The following is a 22,094-nucleotide window of genomic DNA, read 5'->3' on the forward strand; positions in this document are numbered from 1 at the left end:
GCCAGCTGGTGTATGCAGAAACTTAGAGATTGTCGGGTCTGGAAAACCCACGTTCGGTGTCAGAGTGCTGAAATGTAGAAATAGATCATACAGTCCTAAAAGGTCTCTTCTACGTGCTAAAACAGTTTGAAATACAATTTCCTCAAATGATTAGAAACCTTATAAATGAAGATTTTCAATGATGTTTGAACCCATTGGTTCAAAATATAAAATGTGGACTGATTTGTTTGCCAAACCACTGATAGACTTCAGGAAGGATGGAAATTCCCAAGCCTAATAGTACTAAAATCCTTTGTATGTTTGATAAATGAGTGAAAAGTGTATGTTGTGCTATAGGGGTGCAGTGAATGCTGCATTTCTATTTGGATCTGTATGTCTTTGTGAGCTCATTTTCAGCCATAATAACCATTAAAACAGGCATTGAAATAAACTGAACTTAGGATTAGACCTTTTAATCACACATATAATAATAAAGTATATCAACCACTTTGTTCTCCCAAAAATGTCCTTTTTTATTTTATTTTATTTTATTTTATTTTATTTTATTTTATTTTATTTTTTAACGTTTATTCATTTTTGAGAGACAGAGACAGAGCATGAGTGGGGAAGGGGCAGAGAGAGAGGGAGACACAGAATCCGAAGCAGGCTCCATGCTCTGAGCTGTCAGCACAGAGCCCAACGTGGGGTTCGAACTCACGAACTGTGAGATCATGACCTAAGCCGAAGTCAGACGCTCAACCGACTGAGCCACCCAGGTGCCTCCAAAAACGTCCTTTAATTTTTAATAAGAATGAGAGTTGTTTGTATTATCAACAAATAAAGTCCAAGAGCATTTTTTAGGTATTGTTTTCCATAGTTGGCTCAGTTTTTGTTACTGTTTTCATATATTTTACAGTGTATCTTCTCAGAAAAAGCTTTGATTGATAGTATGTTTAGAGCTACTGACCTAGAACAGTCTCCGCTATTGTACGTCATTCTTTATCACAATTACGTGTTCCCACCTCTGTCTCCCTGGCTGATCAGTGAGCTCTCCCTGAGGGCAAGGATGGGTCTTTGAACTGCCTCCTTCCAGCACAACATCTGGAGCATGGTGGGTGTTTGATAAACATTTGTTAAACAAATGAATAAATGGAATATCGCTTCCTTCCCACCCATCTTTGAGACATCTGCTTAGAGAGTCCTCTCTCAGAAATGAACAGGTGATTGGTTCTTCATTTCCATGAAATGAAAATCAGCCTCTTGAGCATGATATTTAAGAAAACTGTGCACTCTGGCTCACCTCACCTGGCCAGCTTGACTGCCTTCTGTGCAACTATATTCTAGACATCCTCTTGTTCCCTCAAATTTCTCTTGTATCTTGACCTTCTACATGTTTGTCTGTTTCTCTGTCTGGAAGCATTTTCTACCCATACCTATCAGTTAAAATCATATTGAATCATCAACACTCTGTTCTCTTTACTCAGAATTAATTGCCTTCTCCTCTGTGTTCTCACTGAACTTTGATTTAATTTCTATTATTGCCCTTGTCACCCTCTGACATGGATTATATTTGTTTTACATCTATCTTTCTGTCATGTGTGCTTCCTGAGAATAGAATCTCTGATCTTTTATAATCGTCATACCTAAAAGTCTGCCTTATACATTGGAAATATGTAATATTTGTTTAACACACTCTTGCCTCATTCATTCTTTGAGTGAACTTTGATTGCATGCCTAGAAGGTATGAGGTGTGGTGACAGGCACTAGATATATAGGTGATATCCCCTTGTGTATAGATGGTATGCCTTGTCCTCACAGTGAAGGACAGTCACAGGAACAACTAAAAAGTTTCTTAAGTATAAAGTCCTTTCGAGCAGTTAGTTCAAGTGGAAGGATAGAAGTGAGAAACAAGTTACCGCTCATTTATTTGAATTTGGATTCAAGAAATATGATAGATACCAGAAGAGCAAAAGTGGCCAGGGGCAGAACTTTCTCTGCAGTGTCCACTGTCTTCAGCTCAACCCTCTTTCCTGCGGGTGTTGGCTCAGCTCCTTGTTGCTGTCTTCCTACTGGTGACTGAAACATTTTGGTATTGAAACACCTAGGTATGTTATGGAATAGCTTTCAAAATCCCCAGCAAATTTTAAGATAAAACATAAGATCGCAAAAAAAGAAGAAGAAGAAGAAGAAGAAGAAGAGCTTAGAGCTCTGCTCCAGTCCCCTGACCTCTAAGTCCTTGGAGGTGTTTGTTCCTTCTCTGCCATTAAAATGATACTGGAAAATGGCTGTGACTGAAATGAATGAACTCTTTAACTTTTGCTTCTGAATGTTATATATCTCATTTTTCTTACGATTCAGTAGCATCTTCCTTTAAGAAAATCTATCATAAAAACTTCATAAAATAGGTACATTACAGAAAACTTAAACATGGATTTCCTTGAAGAGTTCTCCAAATATAATGCTTATTTACATACTATTTTCTATTTGACTTGAGTAGTTGAAGTGTGATAAATTTAACACTGAGCATTGTGAGTTTTTTCAAGTTGATGGACAGTCAGAAATGAGGATAAAAATAATTCATGATTATAATATACCAAATAATATTATGATATATGTAAAATGCAACTTACATAGTGAGTTTTAGGCAATAAGTATTACACAGAAAATGTATTTAGGGTTGTTAACCATGAGAGACGTGCTAAGCCGGTCTCACGGAGAGCTGGTGGACTTAAGTCTTCTGATGGATTCCCTTAGCAGCAGGCTATTTCTCATTTGTCTTAGTGATCAAAAATAGGTATTTCAGGGGTGCCTGGGTGGGTCAGTTGGTGAGGTGTCCGAGTCTTGATTTCAGCTCAGGTCATGATCTCAGGGTCCTGAGATCCAGCCCCATGTCGGGTTTCACACTGAGTGTGGAGCCTGCTTAAGATTCTCCTTCTCTCCCTCTGCCCCTCCTGCGCGTGCTCGCGCTCTCTCTCTCTCTCTCTCTCTTTGAATTGCCTCTGGTAAAATATCTTTCGATATTTAATCTCATGCAAGATCTGGTTCATACTGTACCAAAGATGGTACATTATTAGTATGGTGAGTTAGGTTCGCTTAAGTATATTATGAGTTTAAGCTCATCAGGGGAAGAAATTTCTACCTATTTTGTTCACAGATACTTCAGCATCCAAAGCAATGCCCATGAATAAATGCTGAATACAAATTTATTGAATAAAAGAGTAGATAATATCCTGATATGAAAAGATATTCACATTAATTTTTGACTCTCTCATGCTTTTCTGTTGTGACCCAATTAATGAGACTTTTAAAAACTATAAACTACTCATTACTGTATTTTCTGGTAAAGCTTTACTCAGTGGACACAGTGTTCCCCAGCCTCACGCTCTGGTTTCATCTGTGTGTACATCTTTGCCCACTCATTAGTTTTGCATTTAATCTGCATTTTTGTTCTTCTATTCCTCTTTTAGAACTGATTAGAAAATGCATTGTTTAATGTTAGGAGCAAAGGGTAATAAAGGACCTGCATACTGTTTTTCTTTTTGGGGCTGGAAAAGAGGAAATGAAGTTCCCACAAAGAAATTAGGTCATCTTGAGTTCCTAAAATTTACCAAGCCAGAAACCTAGCTTTCAGAGGAAAGACAAAAGATCCAGTTTTTAAATATATCATTTTAGTAGATTTATTTTTAAAGATTAGACAACTCACATCTTTCAGATTTTGTTAAAAGATTTGATTATCAGCATGGCTTTGAATATCAGAGGAGTTTCTTTTTAAATAAGTGTTAATACAGTGCTAGGAGATGCGGGGAGGGAAGTAGATTTTGAAAACTAAGCATATTTTGAAATGTTTAGCTTCCATCAGATGACTACTTTGCTGTGGCTGTTTTCTACCTGTTGTTCCCAGTAAGAAGCTACCCCTGAAGAGAACAGTGTTGCATCACAGTAGACTTCCTTCCATAAATATTATCCCCCTAATGTCTTCCTTTCTTTTATGGTTTGTTAGGATTTTTTGCATCTGGACACACTAGTGATGAGTGATTGACTGCTAAATAAACTATTTGTCCTCCAAAACAGCTATTTTAAGAGCTGGAGTCTTTTCAGTCACTTTGGCAGAAATAATATTTTGCTTATCTTATTAAAAAGACTTTTCCCTCAAAGCATTCAGAGCACATATAACAATAATACTCTTTCTGTCTCCACTTTATCTTCCTTGCTTTTTACTCTACTCTGCTCCCTCATTTATTCTCTTTTAATTCCCTCTTTAGACACGAGTAATCTTGAGCTTCAAGAGGTGAAGTGATTGACCAACGTCTAAATCTGGACTCAGAGTTAGGCCAGTGGTGGTTTTTAACAAACACTGCAATAATCACAGTTAATTTGTGTCTTCCTTTTCTTGTATGGTAACACTGCTTATATTAGTGGCCCTTTCTGTTTGACGTCCTTGAGAAGTTTCTCTTCCAACATGGCGGAAATACATTTGCCTTTTACAGGCAAGAGTAAGAAAGGGTGTGTTGCTCTTCAAGAGAGAGCCCAGACCGCTTGTACACATTGTTTACAACTTAACGTTTGTTTGCCTCAGCTATGTCTAAGTAGCACTCTGTTTTATTTTTGAAAATTATCAGTGTCCCTTACCTTCATTTCATTGATAGTTAAAATAAGCCTTTGGAAATGATATTCTTGATGATGCCATGAACTCTTTTCCACTTGGCAATATTCAGCAGCGTTACTTCTCAATGGGTAATGTTATGCTTATCTCTTATTGGCAGAAATTAGTATTTACTTCTATTTTCAGGACCTTCCCTCATTTAGAAATATTTGGCAAATATTTGTTAAGTGTCTCCTATGTTTCATGGTCCAGCTTTCCTTTCCCATGTTTGACTTCTATTAATGACTAGTCTATTCCTACAGCCAATTTTATTTAATGAACCATAAAGTTAGAGATAATTTTTGTTAGCTATTTGAAACTCTTATATGTCGTCTTTCTTCTTTCACTCTTATGTTTAACTACTATTGCTTTTCTAAAAGAAAGCTAACCATAAGCCAATTTAAACACAGCTTACTAAAATATCATTTTTAAAATAAACATCACTATTTTGAGATCATTTGCTCTTCAGTAAATTAGCAGATATTAGCTTAATGTACCTTTACAAGCAACATTTCAAGAACAGATTGTGCTTGCTCTCCAGAGGCCAATTTTCTTTCCTTATTTTGACAAAAACCTAGTCTTTATACAACTTAATTATTTTTATTGCATGTAGAATGATTTTAAATTACTATCAAGACATTAATAACTCTATTTTAAAAAAAACTTTAAAATTACAGGATTAAGGGGACTCTAAGGTGACTCAGTCAATTAAGCATCTGACTTAGGCTCAGGTCATGATCTCACAGATAGTGGGTTTGAGCCCCGCATTGGGCACTGTGCTGACAGCTCACAGCCTGGAGCCTACGTCAGATTCTGTGTCTCTCTCTCTCTCTCTGCACCCCTACCCTGCTCATGCTCTGCCTCTCTCTCAAAAATAAATAAACATTAAAAAAAATTTTTTTTTAATCACAGAATTAAAAAAGAATAGAGTTTAGCACCATATTTCTTTGAGTAGCCCCTTTATCTACACAGGCTTTAATTGATAGAAAACTTTAGTTTGCAAGATAGTGAGAAGTGAGAACATTTATGTCAGCGATTAGCTAAACATTCTAATTAATTCAAGCAGTACAGATAATAGTCATGTACTGAAAACCATTTTTTAAATTAAGCCTTAGGCTAAGAAAATGTGATTTAGATGTGTTTTAAATTCCCTTCTCTTCTCTATTGTTGAAATTACTAATTCTATTTAAACTTTTATAAGCTTATATTTCAGAGATGTTCTTGAGAGGAACAAATTGTAATAGAATTGAAATTGTAGCAAATAAAAATACTCTCTTAGGGTTATTGCCTATTTGTGTGGAGAACTATTATCTTTTGATCCAAGATGCTCCTAAACACAGAGCAATGATTTTAATCAACTTTTCAGAAAAATAATCATTATATTGGCTTTAAGAGTCAATTCATATGCTGCTTGTGACAATAATGGTTACCTTATCACTTCACTAAGTTGAAACTTATGATATTGTAAGATACCTTGAAAAACAAGCTTTCTCTTATTGTATTAAGTACTATGCAAAGATAGTAGGTTATTTGCCACTCTTACATCACCAGTGAAACTTAACTGACATATAAGCCAATCCATTTTTTAATAGCATATCATTTTACACATTTTACTAACCTCTGCTTTTCCTTTGATGTATATGATGAAAGATCAATAAAAAGAACAGAACAAAACCACCTTTTTTCTATAAATTCCTCTTTCTCACAGACTACTCCACTGAAAGCCATGATTTCCATTTGTGTTTATTCTCATTTGTAATCCTTTTTAGAAATCATCTGATTTGTGCATGTTCCCTCAAACCTTTGGTTTTTAATTCTAGCACAAAAGTCTTTTGATAAATCTAATTTGGCAAGTTGTATCTTATCAGAATTCAAGTGTTATAGAACAATTTCATTTGCCTTTTTAAAATTGGAATTCAGCTTGAATTTCCTTCCCACTGACAATGATATAAGAGTTCCTTTTTCCATTTTGGTGCTTGAAGGTGTCATGTTGTTGCCCATTAAATATGTGACAAATGAAGTGAGAAATTCATTATATAGCTATAAAAATCTGTGTGAACACATTCTTTCTCTTCCTCACCCAACCCCCCTTCTGTATTGCTAGAATATTAACAACGAATTTAAGGGAAATTAGTTAAACTGTGTTCTTGTTTGCTTAAAACTCTAAAAATTTATTTTTTAGCAGAAGATAGCATAAAGTATGTCCTATAGAAAACTTGTAAGACCCAGGAATAGAGAAAATGGACATATGACTAGATATCATTACACTGCATAAGAAACATTGTGTTCATACTAAAAGTGGATAAGCACCAATAAATTGTCACCGTATGTTTTGTTTTCACTTTTCTTAACATCCTCAAGGCTTTATTTCAAACACATCTGAACTTGAATTTTAGCCAACATTAAAAGTGGTATCCGATTCTTTGTAAAGTGTTAGTGCTTGGGCTATAGGAAGCAGTAGATAATAAGGCAGGTATCAGACCCATGAGAGCCAGAATCATTGGGGTGGGAGCTTGGAATAGAGGTCAGGAAGAGCAATAGACCAGATTCGAGGGAATTAACTCAAGAAGCCACTTGCCGTTTAGTCAAATTAGAGGGAAAAGCCTTTCAAGCTAGGTGCAGATAAGTTAGGTAGTCTAGAAATTATAAATGTCAATAATTGTATTGCCAACATACGTGTTCAAGCCCTGGTAGGTGAGGACACTGATGGAGGAGTTACTCACTACAATAAGTCTAAATTCAACTCAGTTGGAGTCCATGATGGATGTAAACAAGGTCTTCCATACTCCCTTGAGAGTCAACTGCAAGTGTACTTCTCAATATGACTGTACTTTCTAATAAACACTTACAAATTAATAAAAAAGATTTCTTATATCTAGTAGAGTCAGCCTTAATCTAACCCAACATTTACTGAAGTGAATTCTACAGTTCCAGATTCTCTGTTTAAAAAAAGAAAAGGGATCCCTGGTCCAATAAATTTGGAAATCCACATACTATATGTTGTGTTATAAGCCACAGTGTTGACTTTTAACTTTTAGCGTTTTTGGTATTTTATTCATGCATTCATTTATTCAGCGAATATGTATTAAATGCATTCTATGTGCCAGATATCCATTAGATGCAGGGAACTGGATGAGGGACAGATAGATATGGTCTACCTTCTTAAATCTTACAGTCTATGTAGAAAGATATTAAGATAAGTAATTAGAATATAGTGTGTTAAGGGTTGAAATAGAGGAGATCCAGGGCTCAAAGGGAACATGCAACAGGGTCACCTAACCTGGTCTTTTTAGAAAGGGTCATGGTGGGGATTTCCAAGAAACACCGTCTACACTTAACACCTGAAGATCAGGTAGAAGTTAGGCAAGAACTTTCAGTCCTAACAGCAGAAATAATGATAACAAACTGGTAAGGCTGATGTGTAGTTACACTCTTTATATCTGCCATATGCTGTGCTAGGTACTTTCCAAGTGTTCTGTCATCGATCCTCCTGGGTGGATTGTATTACTTACCCAAGATCAGGTGGCTAATAAGTGATAAGAACTAGAATTTGAATCCTGATTGGTCTGACTCCAATGTCTTCTTTCTACTACCCCACAGCTGCCTGTCAAAGCAATTCACTTATTTTGATTAAATTTGTTTTGCTAAAGCAGAAACTTACTTGAAAGATATCTTAAGTTTGCTTGGTTTGTCATTGTCATATAGTATTTATCAGTTTTTTAAATAAATACACATTTTATAATTTTAATAGATGGTGATAAATGTTAGCATTTGGGGAGAAGTTTCAGAAGCATATTATAACACTAAGGTCTGAAGTTCACATTCCAAGTATGGCCTCACACATAGTAGGTACTCAAAAGAACACAGGTATAACTCCACATATTACTTGATAAGTGATAGAGAAATTTGAAAAGGCAACCTTCAATTCTTATAAAGAAAAGTGCTACTCACATTTTAAAAGTAATTTAATTCTCTATGTGGTATGATCAAGATGGCCATAGAATTTTTTATTTTAAAGAGAGCATATATGTAGAGGATGAAGATATAGAATTGATCCCCTTAAATGTGTCTGGACCTACCTATCACCTGCAGCTTATATACACATTTTTGGTAAAGGTAATTCATAGATGATACGAATTTCCTATCTCATCATGTGAGAACGTATATAACATCAAGAGAGCTCACTATTAATAATTTGAATATTCTGATCTAAAGGAAGGTCTGGCACACTCTAGCAAATAGATTTAAGAAAATGGAATGGATTGTCTTAATCCTAGTAGAAATGTTCAAAAGCCTGTGGTTGCTGGAGGGAGGTAAGACAGTCTGGCTTTTGCACATGCTGTGGGCAGATTGGGCCAGAATGTGGAATTCATACACTTGCCTTAATTGGTCATGTCAGGATGCCAGTCATCACCAAAGTCACCATCAAAATTCCTTTCAAATAGTATAAATATTATTTCTCTAATGCAAATATATATGTTTTTAATTTCTCCTCCTCACTCTCAGGAGGTGATTTTGAGGAGTGAAATGGTCACAAAGGAAATTACTAGGAAGGAAAGGAGAAGTAAAGAACCTGGATAATCTGTAAACCTGGATTGATTTCCAAACCCTGTAATTCATATTTACATCCACAAAATACTGTTGCTAAATGGAATTTCATTTGTTATTATTCATTTTGAGAAAAGTGGGTGGTGAATAAAAATTTAAAAAGAAGTCCTCCTGTGCTATATTTTTATTCATGTCTGTTTATTTTCTTACTAACTATAAAATGTTTTTGGTTTAACTTTAGGGACACCACAGTACAAACCCTTACTCTTCAGCCTTCTGTTAAAGATGGACTGATTGTATACGAAGACTCACCTTTGGTTAGTAATCCAACTATATGAATATTCTCAACTCTATTTTTCTGAATGATAGTTATATTTCAGCCTTTGAGAGGATTTGTAAATATCCCGTAGATCTCAATGAATTTCAGTCTTAACTGGAAAACACTCATTCATATGTCATTTGGGGAGTAGATATTTAAATACAAATTATTGAGAAAATAAAATGTTTTCTTATTCTGTTCTTTTCTCTTCCAGGTGATTTAGGGAATGATAGAACTCCTCTAATGGTTTCTTTATCATTCCAGAATTAAGGAAAAAAAAAACTTTGCTGTTTTCAAATGTGTAGTGTTTAAAATTAGATAATGCTTCTAGAATTTTTTTAAATGATTTTAATGAATAAAATCTTAGCCCAGTGTTTTGGGTAGCTGGAAAGACCCATCCCTCAACTTCTTACGTAAGACCGAAAATAATCCTGGCCTGCCAGGCCTGTCCCTCTGTATAGATAACCCCTTTGTGGTAATGGCACAAATATGCCAACATAAGAACCTCTCTGGTCCAGAGCTTTTTGAAGTGATTGAAGTCTTTAGAATCTCACTCCTGAATTCTCCCAGGTTGGGTCTGACTTTCCCTGAACAGAGATATGAAGGCTAGGGTTGGATTAGTGTTTGAAAGCTATATGTTTTCTCCCTCTTTTTTAATTCAGTTCATTTTTACCCTAAAATTAAACAGAAGAACCCTTATCAGTTTTTTTAGAATATGAATATTTGTGGTAGAGGCAATCATCTGTTTCTCAATCTGTAAAATTATTTGTCAAAACTATGTAATGAGGAAAATTTATTATATGGTTCATTAAAAAAATAAGCTTTGGGTTTACATTTAAATTCATTGAGTATTTCCCCCATCTACTCTCTTAAAATGTTTTCTTTTTTTAAGTTTACTTATTTATTTTGAGAGAGAGAGGGAGAAAGCAGGGGAGGGGCAGAGTGAGAGAGAGACAGAGACAGACAGAGAGAGAGAGAGAGAGAGAGAATCCCAAGCAGGCTCTGCACTGTCAGCCTGGAGCCCAGTGAGGGGCTCAGACTCATGACCCATGAGATCATGACCTGAACTGAAATCAGGAGCTAGATGTGTAACCAACTGAACCACCCAGGTGCCCTCCTCGTAAAATGTTTTTAAGAGTTTTTCCTAGCTTTTATTTTTACCTTTCTCTTCATAACGTCACCACTTATTCAGACACCTAAGACCTAGGATTCTTTCTTATTTTTCCTTTCCTTACTTCCCATGTAATCAGTTGCCAAGACTATAGATTATATGTCCAAAAAACTTCAGATCAAGGTGCCTGGTTGGCTCAATGGGTTAAGCATCCAACTCTTGATCTCACCGCAGGTCATGATCTCACGATTCGTTAGATCAAGCCCCACATCAGGCTCTGTGAGCCTGCTTGGGATTCTCTCTCTCCCTCTCTCTCTCTCCCCCTCTGCCACTTGTGCCCCCATGTGCACTCTCTCTCTCAAAATAAATTTTAAAAACTTAAAAGAAGAAAACTCTTCAGATCAATTTAATACTTTTTATTTCCACTTTTCCATGCCTCTTCCCTTAAAACCAGGTCCCTCAAACTACTTTTTTACCAGATTATTATGGTAATCCCCTTTTAGTCTACTCTGCATATCGCTGCAGGATTAAACATCCTAAAGTGTAGTTCCAGCCTCCATTGCTATCATGCCTGAACTCATAAATCTTTACGAATTGATTACTTAATGAGATAAAGTACATATTTGTCACTCTGGTGACAAATTAACAGAGACCTGATCTACTCTTTCAGACCCTGTTTTCTTTTTTCTTTCTTACATTTAACCTCTGCTTCAGCCAAGATAGACTACTCATATTCCCTCTTCCCTCATTGTGCCTCAGGATTTCTTGAGTTTGACCAGTGATTCCCTTTATATTGAATACCCACCTCTTGACCATCCATTCTGATCTATTGAAATCCCCCACTCCTTTAGAGCCATAACAAATGCAGTGTTCTGATATCCACTCTTGATTGTGATGTCTCAGTCTTCTTAACCTCCATGGAACTCTAGTTTCTGTATTTGTTTCACTTGTTTTAAATCTCCCCTACTCTGGGGTGTGAAATGTGGACATCACCAACATAGGAATAATTATGTTGCCAAAGGGGAATAAATTGATTACTGCAGAGTTAACAATTTAGTAACTATGTGAAGCTTTTAGAGGTGATCTATAAATTTTGTTTCCAGCTCTGCTACACATTTTTTTTTTGTGATAGTGTATCCATAACTTAAGTAAAACTAGCTACTAGTATAAATCCAAAGCAATGAGTGAAAAAATTTTAAAGACATTTGCTTTTATTTTTTTATTTATGATAAATGTTCTGTCTTCAAAGGTTAAAGCAGTAAAGTTGGGTCATGTTCTGGTGGTAGATGAGGCAGACAAAGCCCCAACAAATGTCACCTGTATTTTAAAAACTCTAGTAGAAAATGGAGAAATGATTCTAGCAGATGGAAGACGCATTGTTGCAAGTGAGTATAAAAAAGCTTTCAATATATGCAAATTTCACATCTTTGGTATCAAATCACACACTTAGCTGGCCATTTTTCTACAAGTAACAAACATAAGTTCCATATAACTAAAGTTGTCTGCATTGACAGTCATTTATAAAAATCAATACATCTGAATCAATCTTTGTCTCACATTTTTATAGTCAGAGAGCATCTGTGAAAATTTTCATAGTAGTTTTAGGTCAAATCAGCTTTATATTTTTCTACTCTGAGAATACTAAGATATAATTTTTTTAATGTTTTTTAATGTTTGTTCATTTTTGAGAGATACAGCATGAGCAGGGGAGGGGCAGAGAGAGAGGGAGACACAATCTGAAGCAGGATCCAGGCTCTGAGCTTTCAGCACAGAGCCTGACATGGGGCTCAAATCCACGAACCATGAGATCATGACCTGAGCTGAAGTCGGGCACTTACGTGACTGAGCCACCCAGCCACCCCTAACATATCATCTTTATTATACTCATTTGTCCATGATTTGTGTGTAATTTAATTTCCTTCATCATTATCTGAATTTTTTAAAAAGCTCTAGCATGTTCTATTGCTTATAATGTTAAAATTAATGTTATTATTACTCATTATAATTAGAAAAATTGCCAGGCATTTTATTATATAGATATATTTGTCATACATACGTGTGAATATGTGTACACACACACACACACACACACTCCTACCTCGGAAAGAAGTTATCCTCTGTTTTGGACTACCTTCTTCCTTTTATTTATTGATTGATTGATTGATTGAATTTTTTCTTGTTAGCAAAAATGTAGATCAATGAATCTCATCAGTCTGTTTAACCTACAAAGAAAAACTGTCTAATGTAATGTCAGAATATTTTCTAGTTTCTAAATTTTTTAATTTTTTTTTACATCTTATTTACTTTAGAGAGAGAGAGAGACCGAGCACAAGTGGGGGAGGGGCAGAGAGAGAGAGGGAGACACAGAATCTGAAGCAGGCTCCAGACTCTGAGCTGTCAGCACAGAGCCCGATGCAGGGCTTGAACTCACACTGTGAGATCATGACCTAAGCCAGAGTCGGACGCTTAACCGACTGAGCCACCCAGGTGCCCCTTTTCTAGTTTCTAATTTAATTTTTTTGTGTGATGAGAAGACTTGAACATCTATAACTAATCACTGAAAATATATATAGCCGATAGCAGGGTAATCAAACAAATTGAGACTAATAACTAAAACCTTCAGTATGCAAAGTGAGGATGTAAAGAAAACCCCATTAAAAATGTGCAGGTGCATCACCAGAGGGGTTTTTCTTAGATATTAGTATTTCAAGATGGCTATTTCTGAGCCTAGGAAACTCAGCACTAATAAAGATATTCTAATATTTCAACTTCACAGTGAATTTGTGGGAGAAATGAGCATTTGAGTTAGACAGCCTGAATACTATCTCCTAGATCATTCAGACTTTCAGGATTAGAATTCTGCCTGACTTTTGGGGTGCCTGGGTGGTTCAGTCTGTTGAGCAACCGACTTCAGCTCAGGTCATGATCTCACGGTTTGTGAGATCGAGCCCCGCGTCGTGGTCTGTGCTGAGAGCTGGGAGCCTGGAGCCTGTTTCAGATTCTGTGTCTCCCTCTCTCTCTGCCCCTCCCCCACTCATGCTCTGTCTCTCTCGGTGTCAGAAATAAACAAACATTAAAAAAAAAAATTCTGCCTGACTTTCATAGATGCATTTTGAAAACAGTAAATGGATAACAAGAAAGAATTGCTGAAACAAAATTGTAGTTAAAGAGTGATTATCTCTTGGTAACCGTTTACATTATCCAATACATTTTTGGAGAATAGTCTAGAAGAAAAAGAGTCGTCCTAATTTTTAAACTCAAATTTAATTGTAGGCAACATTTTAAACACAAGAGCCCCTGAAGCTCTTCTGAACATGGTTTCATAAAGCATCACTTCTCAGGCTATGTTTTCCATTTTCTTTCCTTTTTAAGTTTTTATTTTTTTATTGTCATTTTCATTTTAATTAACTAACTAATTAAATTTTGCCTGTGACACATACTGTTTTATTTACCACTGCTAAATGAATGGAGATCAAACATGAAGATTGTTGATTGTATTTAGTACACGAATATATGGCATATTTGAAAGATTATATTAAAAAGTAGAAGTGTAGGTTCGTACAGGCTCATCTCAAATAAATAAAACTGCAGGTGCTACATAACTATTCATTTTAAAAGCTGGAATTTAAATAAACCCAGATGACAAGTGTTTCTTCTTAAAATAACCACAATAAAGTTTTTACCATCTGAAATTATTGTCCAGACTAGCAGTTCTATCTGAAATGTACATCAGCCAGTAGAATATCATATTCAGTTTCCTTAAGACAAAGAAAGCTTCAGTCAACCTGAAACTATGTATTTTAGGGGCGCCTGGGTGGCTCAGTCGGTTAAGCGTCCGACTTCCGCTCAGGTCATGATCTCGCGGTCTGTGAGTTCAAGCCCCGCGTCAAGCTCTGTGCTGACTGCTGAGAGCCTGGAGCCTGTTTCAGATTCTGTGTCTCCCTCTCTCTGACCCTCCCCCGTTCATGCTCTGTCTCTCTCTGTCTCAAAAATAAATAAACGTTAAAAAAATTTTTTTTTTAAAAAGAAACTATGTATTTTAAGAACTAAGGTAGAATCCTTTAATTGGAAATAAATCAACGTTGCACGAATGAGCTGACTAGGTGTTCAAGACTTTTATTCTGTGTTAAGTTTCAGGGCACATAGTCTAAACCAGAAATCACTTCCTAGCTGCATGATGGCAGGCTGTTAGCAAAGTGATGCAGCTACTGATTTGATGAAAATAGAAGGATGTTTGGATTATCTTTTGGGTATCCTTTGGATTATCCTTCGTTATAGATTCTTACCTCTTTTTTTTTTTAAGGAATGTATCTCAAGCCAAGTTTAAATACTGTAAGATAATATTTGGGCAAGTTTGCTTTTTAGATTTACATTGAATTTACATAAAAATATAAGTTCCTGTAAAATTCAGTATATGCGTAATCAGTGTTCTGTTCTTAAGCAAACTTTCTCAAGGAAGTTTTTTTTTTCCCCATAACCAAGTTGACACAACCAGATTTTTAGGGTTTTTTTTAATTGACTACTTATATTATTTTAAAGGCTGTAACTTGAAATTCTTAAGAATTACTAAGGAGAAATTATGTTTTTCAGATTCTGCTAATGTCAATGGAAGAGAAAACGTTATTGTGATCCATCCTGATTTTAGAATGATTGTTCTGGCCAACAGACCTGGATTTCCTTTCTTAGGCAATGATTTCTTCGGCACTTTAGGTAAAATAATAATGATAACAATAACAAAAACAATAGCAATAACAATAATACTATTGTCTTAGTAACAGTATGAGGTGGCTGTCACTGAATGCAACCATGTGCTGTGTCATCATCGCAAACACCTTGTGAGAGTATGTGTTATCTCCTTTTGAGAGAAGGAGAATATCAGATATTCAGAGAGAGTCACCTTTTCTGGAGTCACTTACACAATGAATATGAGAATTGGGCTTCATATCTAAGTCTGTCTGATTCCAGAGCCTGTAACTGCTCAAACAGTTATACTATGTTTTTTGCTTGGGGGTCTCTTAGAATAAAACACAAAATCAGAAATGATTTTCAGTGTTTGGTTTTTGTCACATCCCCGTAAGTATGAAAGAGTTTGAGACCAGCTCTGAGGAGACAGATTAACACGGATCAGAGAGGCCCTGAGACAGACTTCATCAACAAGAGCCTTTAAGAAGGAATTCACTTCTCTATGGCAAGTAGGTGATTCTAGATACCAGTAATTTTCATACTCAACATGAAGCAGGCTTAGTAGGATTTTTGATCTAGCAATTCTGTATCAGTGAATTTTTTCAAGAGAATTCACCCATGCAATGATTGAAATACAAAGATAAGCAATATAGCATTGTTTATGGTAGCAAAACAATGGAAACAACCCAAATGTCCATCCAAATGGGACTGGATAAAGAAACTCTGTGCTGTCCACACACTAGGGTGCTATGCAGCAGTTAAAAAAAGAATGGGGTAAGTTTACCTATGCTGATCAAAAAAAAAAATCTTTAAAATATATTAAAGATTTGATATATCTACCATTTGAATTAGTTAAAAAACCAAAAGGCAAGAGGGATATGTATATATGAATATGCTTGTACCTGTGTAGAATTTATACAGAAGAGCATTCAATATGTCTCCCACATCCTCTTATCTCCATGACTTCATGTCGGTTCTATTCTATGATGCTCTTCCCATCACTCATTCTTTTTCAGCCATTCTGTTCTCCTGTGTCTTCCTTGAACATATGAAGTATGCTTGCCTTAGGGTCTTCACTTTAGCTGTACCCTCTGCCTGAAAGTGCTCTTTCCCCACCAATAGCTGCATTTGCTCATATGTTACCTTCTCCACAAGGACTACCTGACTCACTTCCACCATCATTACCATTTCTGATATCCTATAGTATGACTTTTTTCTTCTCTGAAACAAATGGTTTCTAATATTTATACTTCCTGTTCATTGCCAGAACATAAACTTCATGAGGACAGGAACTTTTGTGTTTTTGATCACTGATGTATATAAAATACCTAGAGTAGTACTTGGCTCATGGAAAATACTTAATAATTACTTGATGAAAAAATAATAATAATTACTTGATGAATGAATGAATGAATGAGTGGTTAATTATCATTTTACATTCATGTTACATTTGATCTTCAGCAAAAAAATATACTTTGTGTTTGTGTTTGAACAGGTTTAGTCTATGAGCTACAAGCTTGAAGTTATCATGGCTTGTGTTTTATTCAGTTACTTTTATAAATATGTAATAATGATGAATTATGATTTCAATGACTTTTGAGAACTAGAAAGTTCTTTCTAAAATGAACATATTGGGGAACCTGGGTGGCTTAATCAGTTAAGCACCTGGGTGGGGAACCTGGGTGGCTTAATTTCAGCCTCAGTCATGATGTCATGATTCATGGGATCAAGCCCTGTGTCAGTTCTGCACTGACAGTATGGAACCTGCTTGGAATTCTCCCTCTCCCTCTCTCTCTGCACCTCCCTGACTTACATGTATGTGTGTACACGCTTTCTCTCTCTCTCAAAATAAATAAATAAATAAACTTAAAAAAACATAAAATGATCATATTAAATAATGCAAAGCTATTTACTTTAACTTCCTTCGGCCCCCAATCTCTTGGTTTGTGCATCAGTAGAATTACATGAACTTTTAATATGAGAAACCCATCTCTCTTGAGCATAGATTATATGGTACTAGTATAATTTCAGTTGCCTAAATTATGGTTGAAATATTTTGTGTAAGTTCTAGCAATCTGCTCAAGATATAAATTGTGTATAGAGCAGTGATACTAATTCCCCTATCTTGGTATACATAAAGAAACATGCATATGAGACAGATGTATGTCATTTCTGAAAATGTTCAACATGTGTTAAAATTAAAAATTCCAGAACTGTATGAAGAGTATTTTCATACAGTTCCAGAACTGTATGAAGAGTATTTTCCAATTAATAGAAAATGAATAAATCACCAAAATTGTGTTTGTATGTATGTATTTTTTAATTAATTTATTTTGAGAGAGAGAGAGAAGGAGAAGACATGCACACATGCGTGCGCACAAGAGGGGGAGGGGCAGAGAGAATGGGAGACAGAATCCCAAGCAGTCTTCACGCCATTAGTGCAGAGCAGGATGTGGGACTGGAACTCATGAACTGTGAGGTCATGACCTGAGGTGAGATCAAGAGTCTGACGCTTAACCGACTGTGCCACCCAGGCATCCCATGTATTTTTAAAAAGACTAATGCAGTTATGGAAGAACAAATACTGAACTGTTAATATTGGGTGCCTGTGGGGGAAAGGAGTGGGATTGGCAGAGACACAGGCCTCTCTATTTTTGGCTTTTATATTTGAGCATCTCCCAGTGAAATTGTATTTAAATATTATATAATTTTTAACAGAAATCTATGAAGAATAAATCACACATCTGTCAGTTTCCTTTTCTTTTGTTCTAGTCATTTCTTCTCTGTACCGTTCTATCATTGGATGGGCTTTCTGTGCAGTTTTATATATTTAAAAATAGAAGTGCTTTGATGAACAACCAAGGTCTCTTTAAACGACCATTCTGTATCTCCTATGGCATTATAATGGATTACTTGCATACTGAATGTGAATCTTTTTTTTTCTTACAGGTGATATCTTTAGCTGCCATGCAGTTGATAATCCCAAACCCCATTCAGAGCTTGAAATGCTCAGGCAATATGGACCAGATGTGCCTGAGCCCATCCTTCAGAAGCTCGTGGCTGCCTTTGGAGAACTGAGGAGTTTAGCTGACCAGGGGACTATTAATTATCCTTATTCTACCAGAGAAGTCGTCAACATAGTGAAGCATTTACAGGTATGGCACGTGCCTGTGCATAAAGATTTAAAAGAAACCATCAGTCTTCTTTTTTTTTTTTAGACTGCTTAATTTATACCAAGTCTTTTAATTTCTAAAATATAATACCAATTTAGGTGATATAATAAGAAGTGTTTGTAATCTAAATTTTAAATCTGGAAGACTGATGAACATTTTATGTTTAAGCCTTTGAATTGATGTAAGTGAAGGTCTGTGCCATGACCATTACCAAGGAGCTAGGAAATTTGGTGGAGGTTTTTTGGGGGGTGAGGGAAGACAGAATGAGACAAGCAGGGAAACTTTACCACTATTTGACTTTATACAACAAGCATGAGGTATCTGAGTGAAAAATATTTTCATTTTGAAAACAAAAGATGTGAATATAGAAAACACAGTAAGAACAGTATTTATTATATGCCTGTAAATACTGTAAGAAAGTTTTATAAGATAGAATAAATGGGCAGGAGAATGTAATTCTTTGTAGCTGTGTACAATATATGGTCCACCTTCGTAAAGAAAACAAAAAACCCAGGTCAGGTCTACTTTTATAACAAATAATGGTCTCTAAGCTAGAAGTCACAACCTAATGACTCTTGACCTCTGACCCATCCCCAATTCTCTAAGGAAAATCTAGAAAGGGAAATAAAAAGCTTTATTCTGCATATTGAAACCATGAAAAGTCCAGCTCAGACCCAGTGCCTAAAGAAAATCAAGACACAGCCAACAAGGGACCCAGAGTGCACAACCAGTGTAAATGTAGCTGTTAGTAATATTTTTCTTTCCCTCTGCCATTTGGTTTCTTTATTCACTGTACTTTTTATATTCTTCTTCCCTTCTTTTCTTGCTCCTTTATCTATTCTTTCATTTATTCATAGACCTGTGACTTCTCTAAATACTTCTGTACAGATACTCAACACTTTGTTCTATCTATGTAAATAGCATTTTTTTTTTTTAATTTGGTCAATCTCCTACTCATTTTAAAGACCGGAGGTTTCAGAAAGCAATGGAAGTCACCAAACAGGATCTGAGCACTGATTTAACATTTGAGAGAAGGAACTGTTGCCCTTCAAATTCTAATATTTATCTGAAAAGGAAAATACCAAGATCACAGCAAACATTAAAAAGAAAATGTATATATTACCTCCTATCTAATTATCTGACCAGACTAGTAAACATCTGCTAAAGTTTATTTGATCATTATTGTTCTATCAGTTTTATAAATTTTTATAATACTCTATATTTTATCACATGTGTAATAAGGAAATTTTTTTTTTAATACAGAAATTTCCCACGGAAGGTCTCTCCAGTGTGGTTCGGAATGTGTTTGACTTTGATTCCTACAACAACGAAATGAGGGAGATTTTGATTAACACTTTGCACAAACATGGGATACCTATTGGAACAAAACCGACCAATGTGCATCTGGCAAAGGAGTAAGGCAAACTAATTATTGATAAAATACTCTTGAGGGTTACTGTTCTGATTCTTAAATGGTGACAATTCTGAATCTACTGTTACATGCTGCTAAACTGACCTGGTGTGGAAATTCCATGAGTAAGCTTTTCAAACGCGTGTTGCTATTTGCTGACTGGATTTCAGTTAAATAGCATTATTTATAGGCCTGTAAATTGAGAATTTCAATTACTTTGAATATCCCATGAGTAGATGTAATGTAATCAAATAAAGGGAAATATTTGTTTCTTTAACAGTCTCTGTCCTTTTGTTGAATTACTATGACTCTCATTATTTCCTAGTCTAGTGCAAAATCATTGCACAAACATGGAAACTACTTAAAGGGCTGATATGTATTTAGTTAAGATGTTCTTATTTGTGTCACCATATATTTTTCTGTTATGATAGTTTTCTAAATTTACAATCATATTAACTGAAGAGAATGTTGGTTACTTATTTCAGCTCAATGGATGAAAGAGGTAGTGAAAACAAGTGGGTTTGTTTCATGTAGGCCAGTTGCCTTTTATTTTGTAATTGTAGACTACATACTTAACCTTAGTAGAGAATTCTTGCAAATATGTTGTTTACCAGAATGATTGTTGATGTAGTTTACTAGTAATTAAGTCAGTGAAAATTCAACAGTTTTAGATACGTATCACTTAATTGATAATGCATTTAATGCCACCTTTGTCTGTAAAAAATAGTCAATTACCATAATTCTTAAGGGACAATAATTACTTTTAAATTATTATTTAAATTTAGTCTCATACAGGAGGTACTCTCTACCCTCCTTAGAAAAAATTGTTAAATATAAATTGATGATTAGTCCATCTATACACACACACATATATACATTTACATCCTAAGTTTAAATATCATCCTTATTTATTTCTTCTTTGAAGTTATTATAAAAACTTGTCAAAATAAGTACCAATAAAAATAAGTGGTTAAAGCCTTAACAGTTTCTTCAAGGATTCTTACAGAGAAACAAATATTTCCCTTTTGTGGTAAAAGCACAAGATGCAGTTATGTTTGAAATTATCAGTGAATTGGTTTATATTATTAATGAGTGAGTAAATTTTTCTTTTTGAAAAGAGTGATTTGGTGTCACTAATCACTAAGTTGCTAATACAAACAATTTTCTCTAAACTATTGTTTTACTGATTGATTAGCAGTGTTTGTAGGCATTTTGAAGCTCGTTTGCTAATTTAAAAGCATACCTTCTATGTTAGAGTTCAGGAAATTATCTTTAATATGGAAACCTCTGTAAGCACTCATGTTTTTTACTTCCCTTTTTATAAACTGGATCTTTTTTTTTCAATTGGAAATAAGATGGGTTTGTTGTTGTTTTTTTACCACTAACAAATTTCTATAGAGTTCTGGCTTCATGGAAACGAGGCTTATGATTTTAAAATAACATCTTTTGTACACTTGTACAACTTGAAATAAAAATTAAAATAGACATCAGTTGGTAAGATCAATCAAAAGGAAATAGAGAGCATTTTAAGTTTCTAAGGAAGACAGATAAAATGATTTAACTTATGCATTACAGTTCTCACTTCTAAAGTGAAAAAATTCTTCATGGCAAGTTAATTCCAACTCTAGTACTTGTGAGTGGAAACAGTATATTGAGCCTAGAAACGAGATGGTCATGCTCATGCCTGACATGGGGATGGAAACATCTAGCTGTCCACCCACTGCATGTAGCTAACAGTAGACTCAGATATGTGGAGGATGAGTGGATTTTCCCTTGTGGTGGAGTTAGCAGTAGACCACAGTTTGACATTCAAGGCATTGTTTCCACGTTGGTAAATTGCAGTGACTCAGGCAGCTCTAAAGTAGCTATGTCATTTTGTTGCCCTCTCACTGAAATCCACAGCTTCCATATGTCTGTTTCTACTGAACAGTCAGTCCTGTACGTTGATAGAGGAGAATGGTAAAGTGACGAAGCAATGGCCTGGGAGCTCAGCAGTTACATATTCAACCTGTGTGGTTGGTCAGTGATGGAGAAACAGATTTTTGGCCTGTTGGTAAAATGAGGGCATTTTATTATAGACAGCATAACCATATAACTTATCTAATGAGTACATGTTTAACAATGGAAGGGGGTGCTGTTAATAATAGCTCTGTAAAAAGAGGTATAAAATAAGACTGTCCTAGTGAGGCCAGAATATAAGGTCCTTTTCATAAAGTTAATAAGGTTAA

General features: G+C 35.4%; 1 protein-coding gene across 1 annotated transcript in view; it reads left to right on the forward strand.

Moving 5' to 3' along the window:
• VWA8 (von Willebrand factor A domain containing 8) overlaps nucleotides 1-22,094 on the forward strand; it is a 366,738-nt gene that overhangs the window by 203,859 nt on the left and 140,785 nt on the right. The window contains exons 22-26 of the mRNA XM_045477746.1: nucleotides 9,411-9,486; nucleotides 11,849-11,984; nucleotides 15,190-15,309; nucleotides 18,232-18,437; nucleotides 19,719-19,870. Coding sequence (XP_045333702.1) covers nucleotides 9,411-9,486; nucleotides 11,849-11,984; nucleotides 15,190-15,309; nucleotides 18,232-18,437; nucleotides 19,719-19,870 — 690 coding nt within the window. The remainder of the gene's footprint in view (nucleotides 1-9,410; nucleotides 9,487-11,848; nucleotides 11,985-15,189; nucleotides 15,310-18,231; nucleotides 18,438-19,718; nucleotides 19,871-22,094) is intronic.

This window comes from Leopardus geoffroyi, chromosome A1, assembly GCF_018350155.1.
Source record: "Leopardus geoffroyi isolate Oge1 chromosome A1, O.geoffroyi_Oge1_pat1.0, whole genome shotgun sequence".
Classification (NCBI taxonomy): domain Eukaryota; kingdom Metazoa; phylum Chordata; class Mammalia; order Carnivora; family Felidae; genus Leopardus; species Leopardus geoffroyi.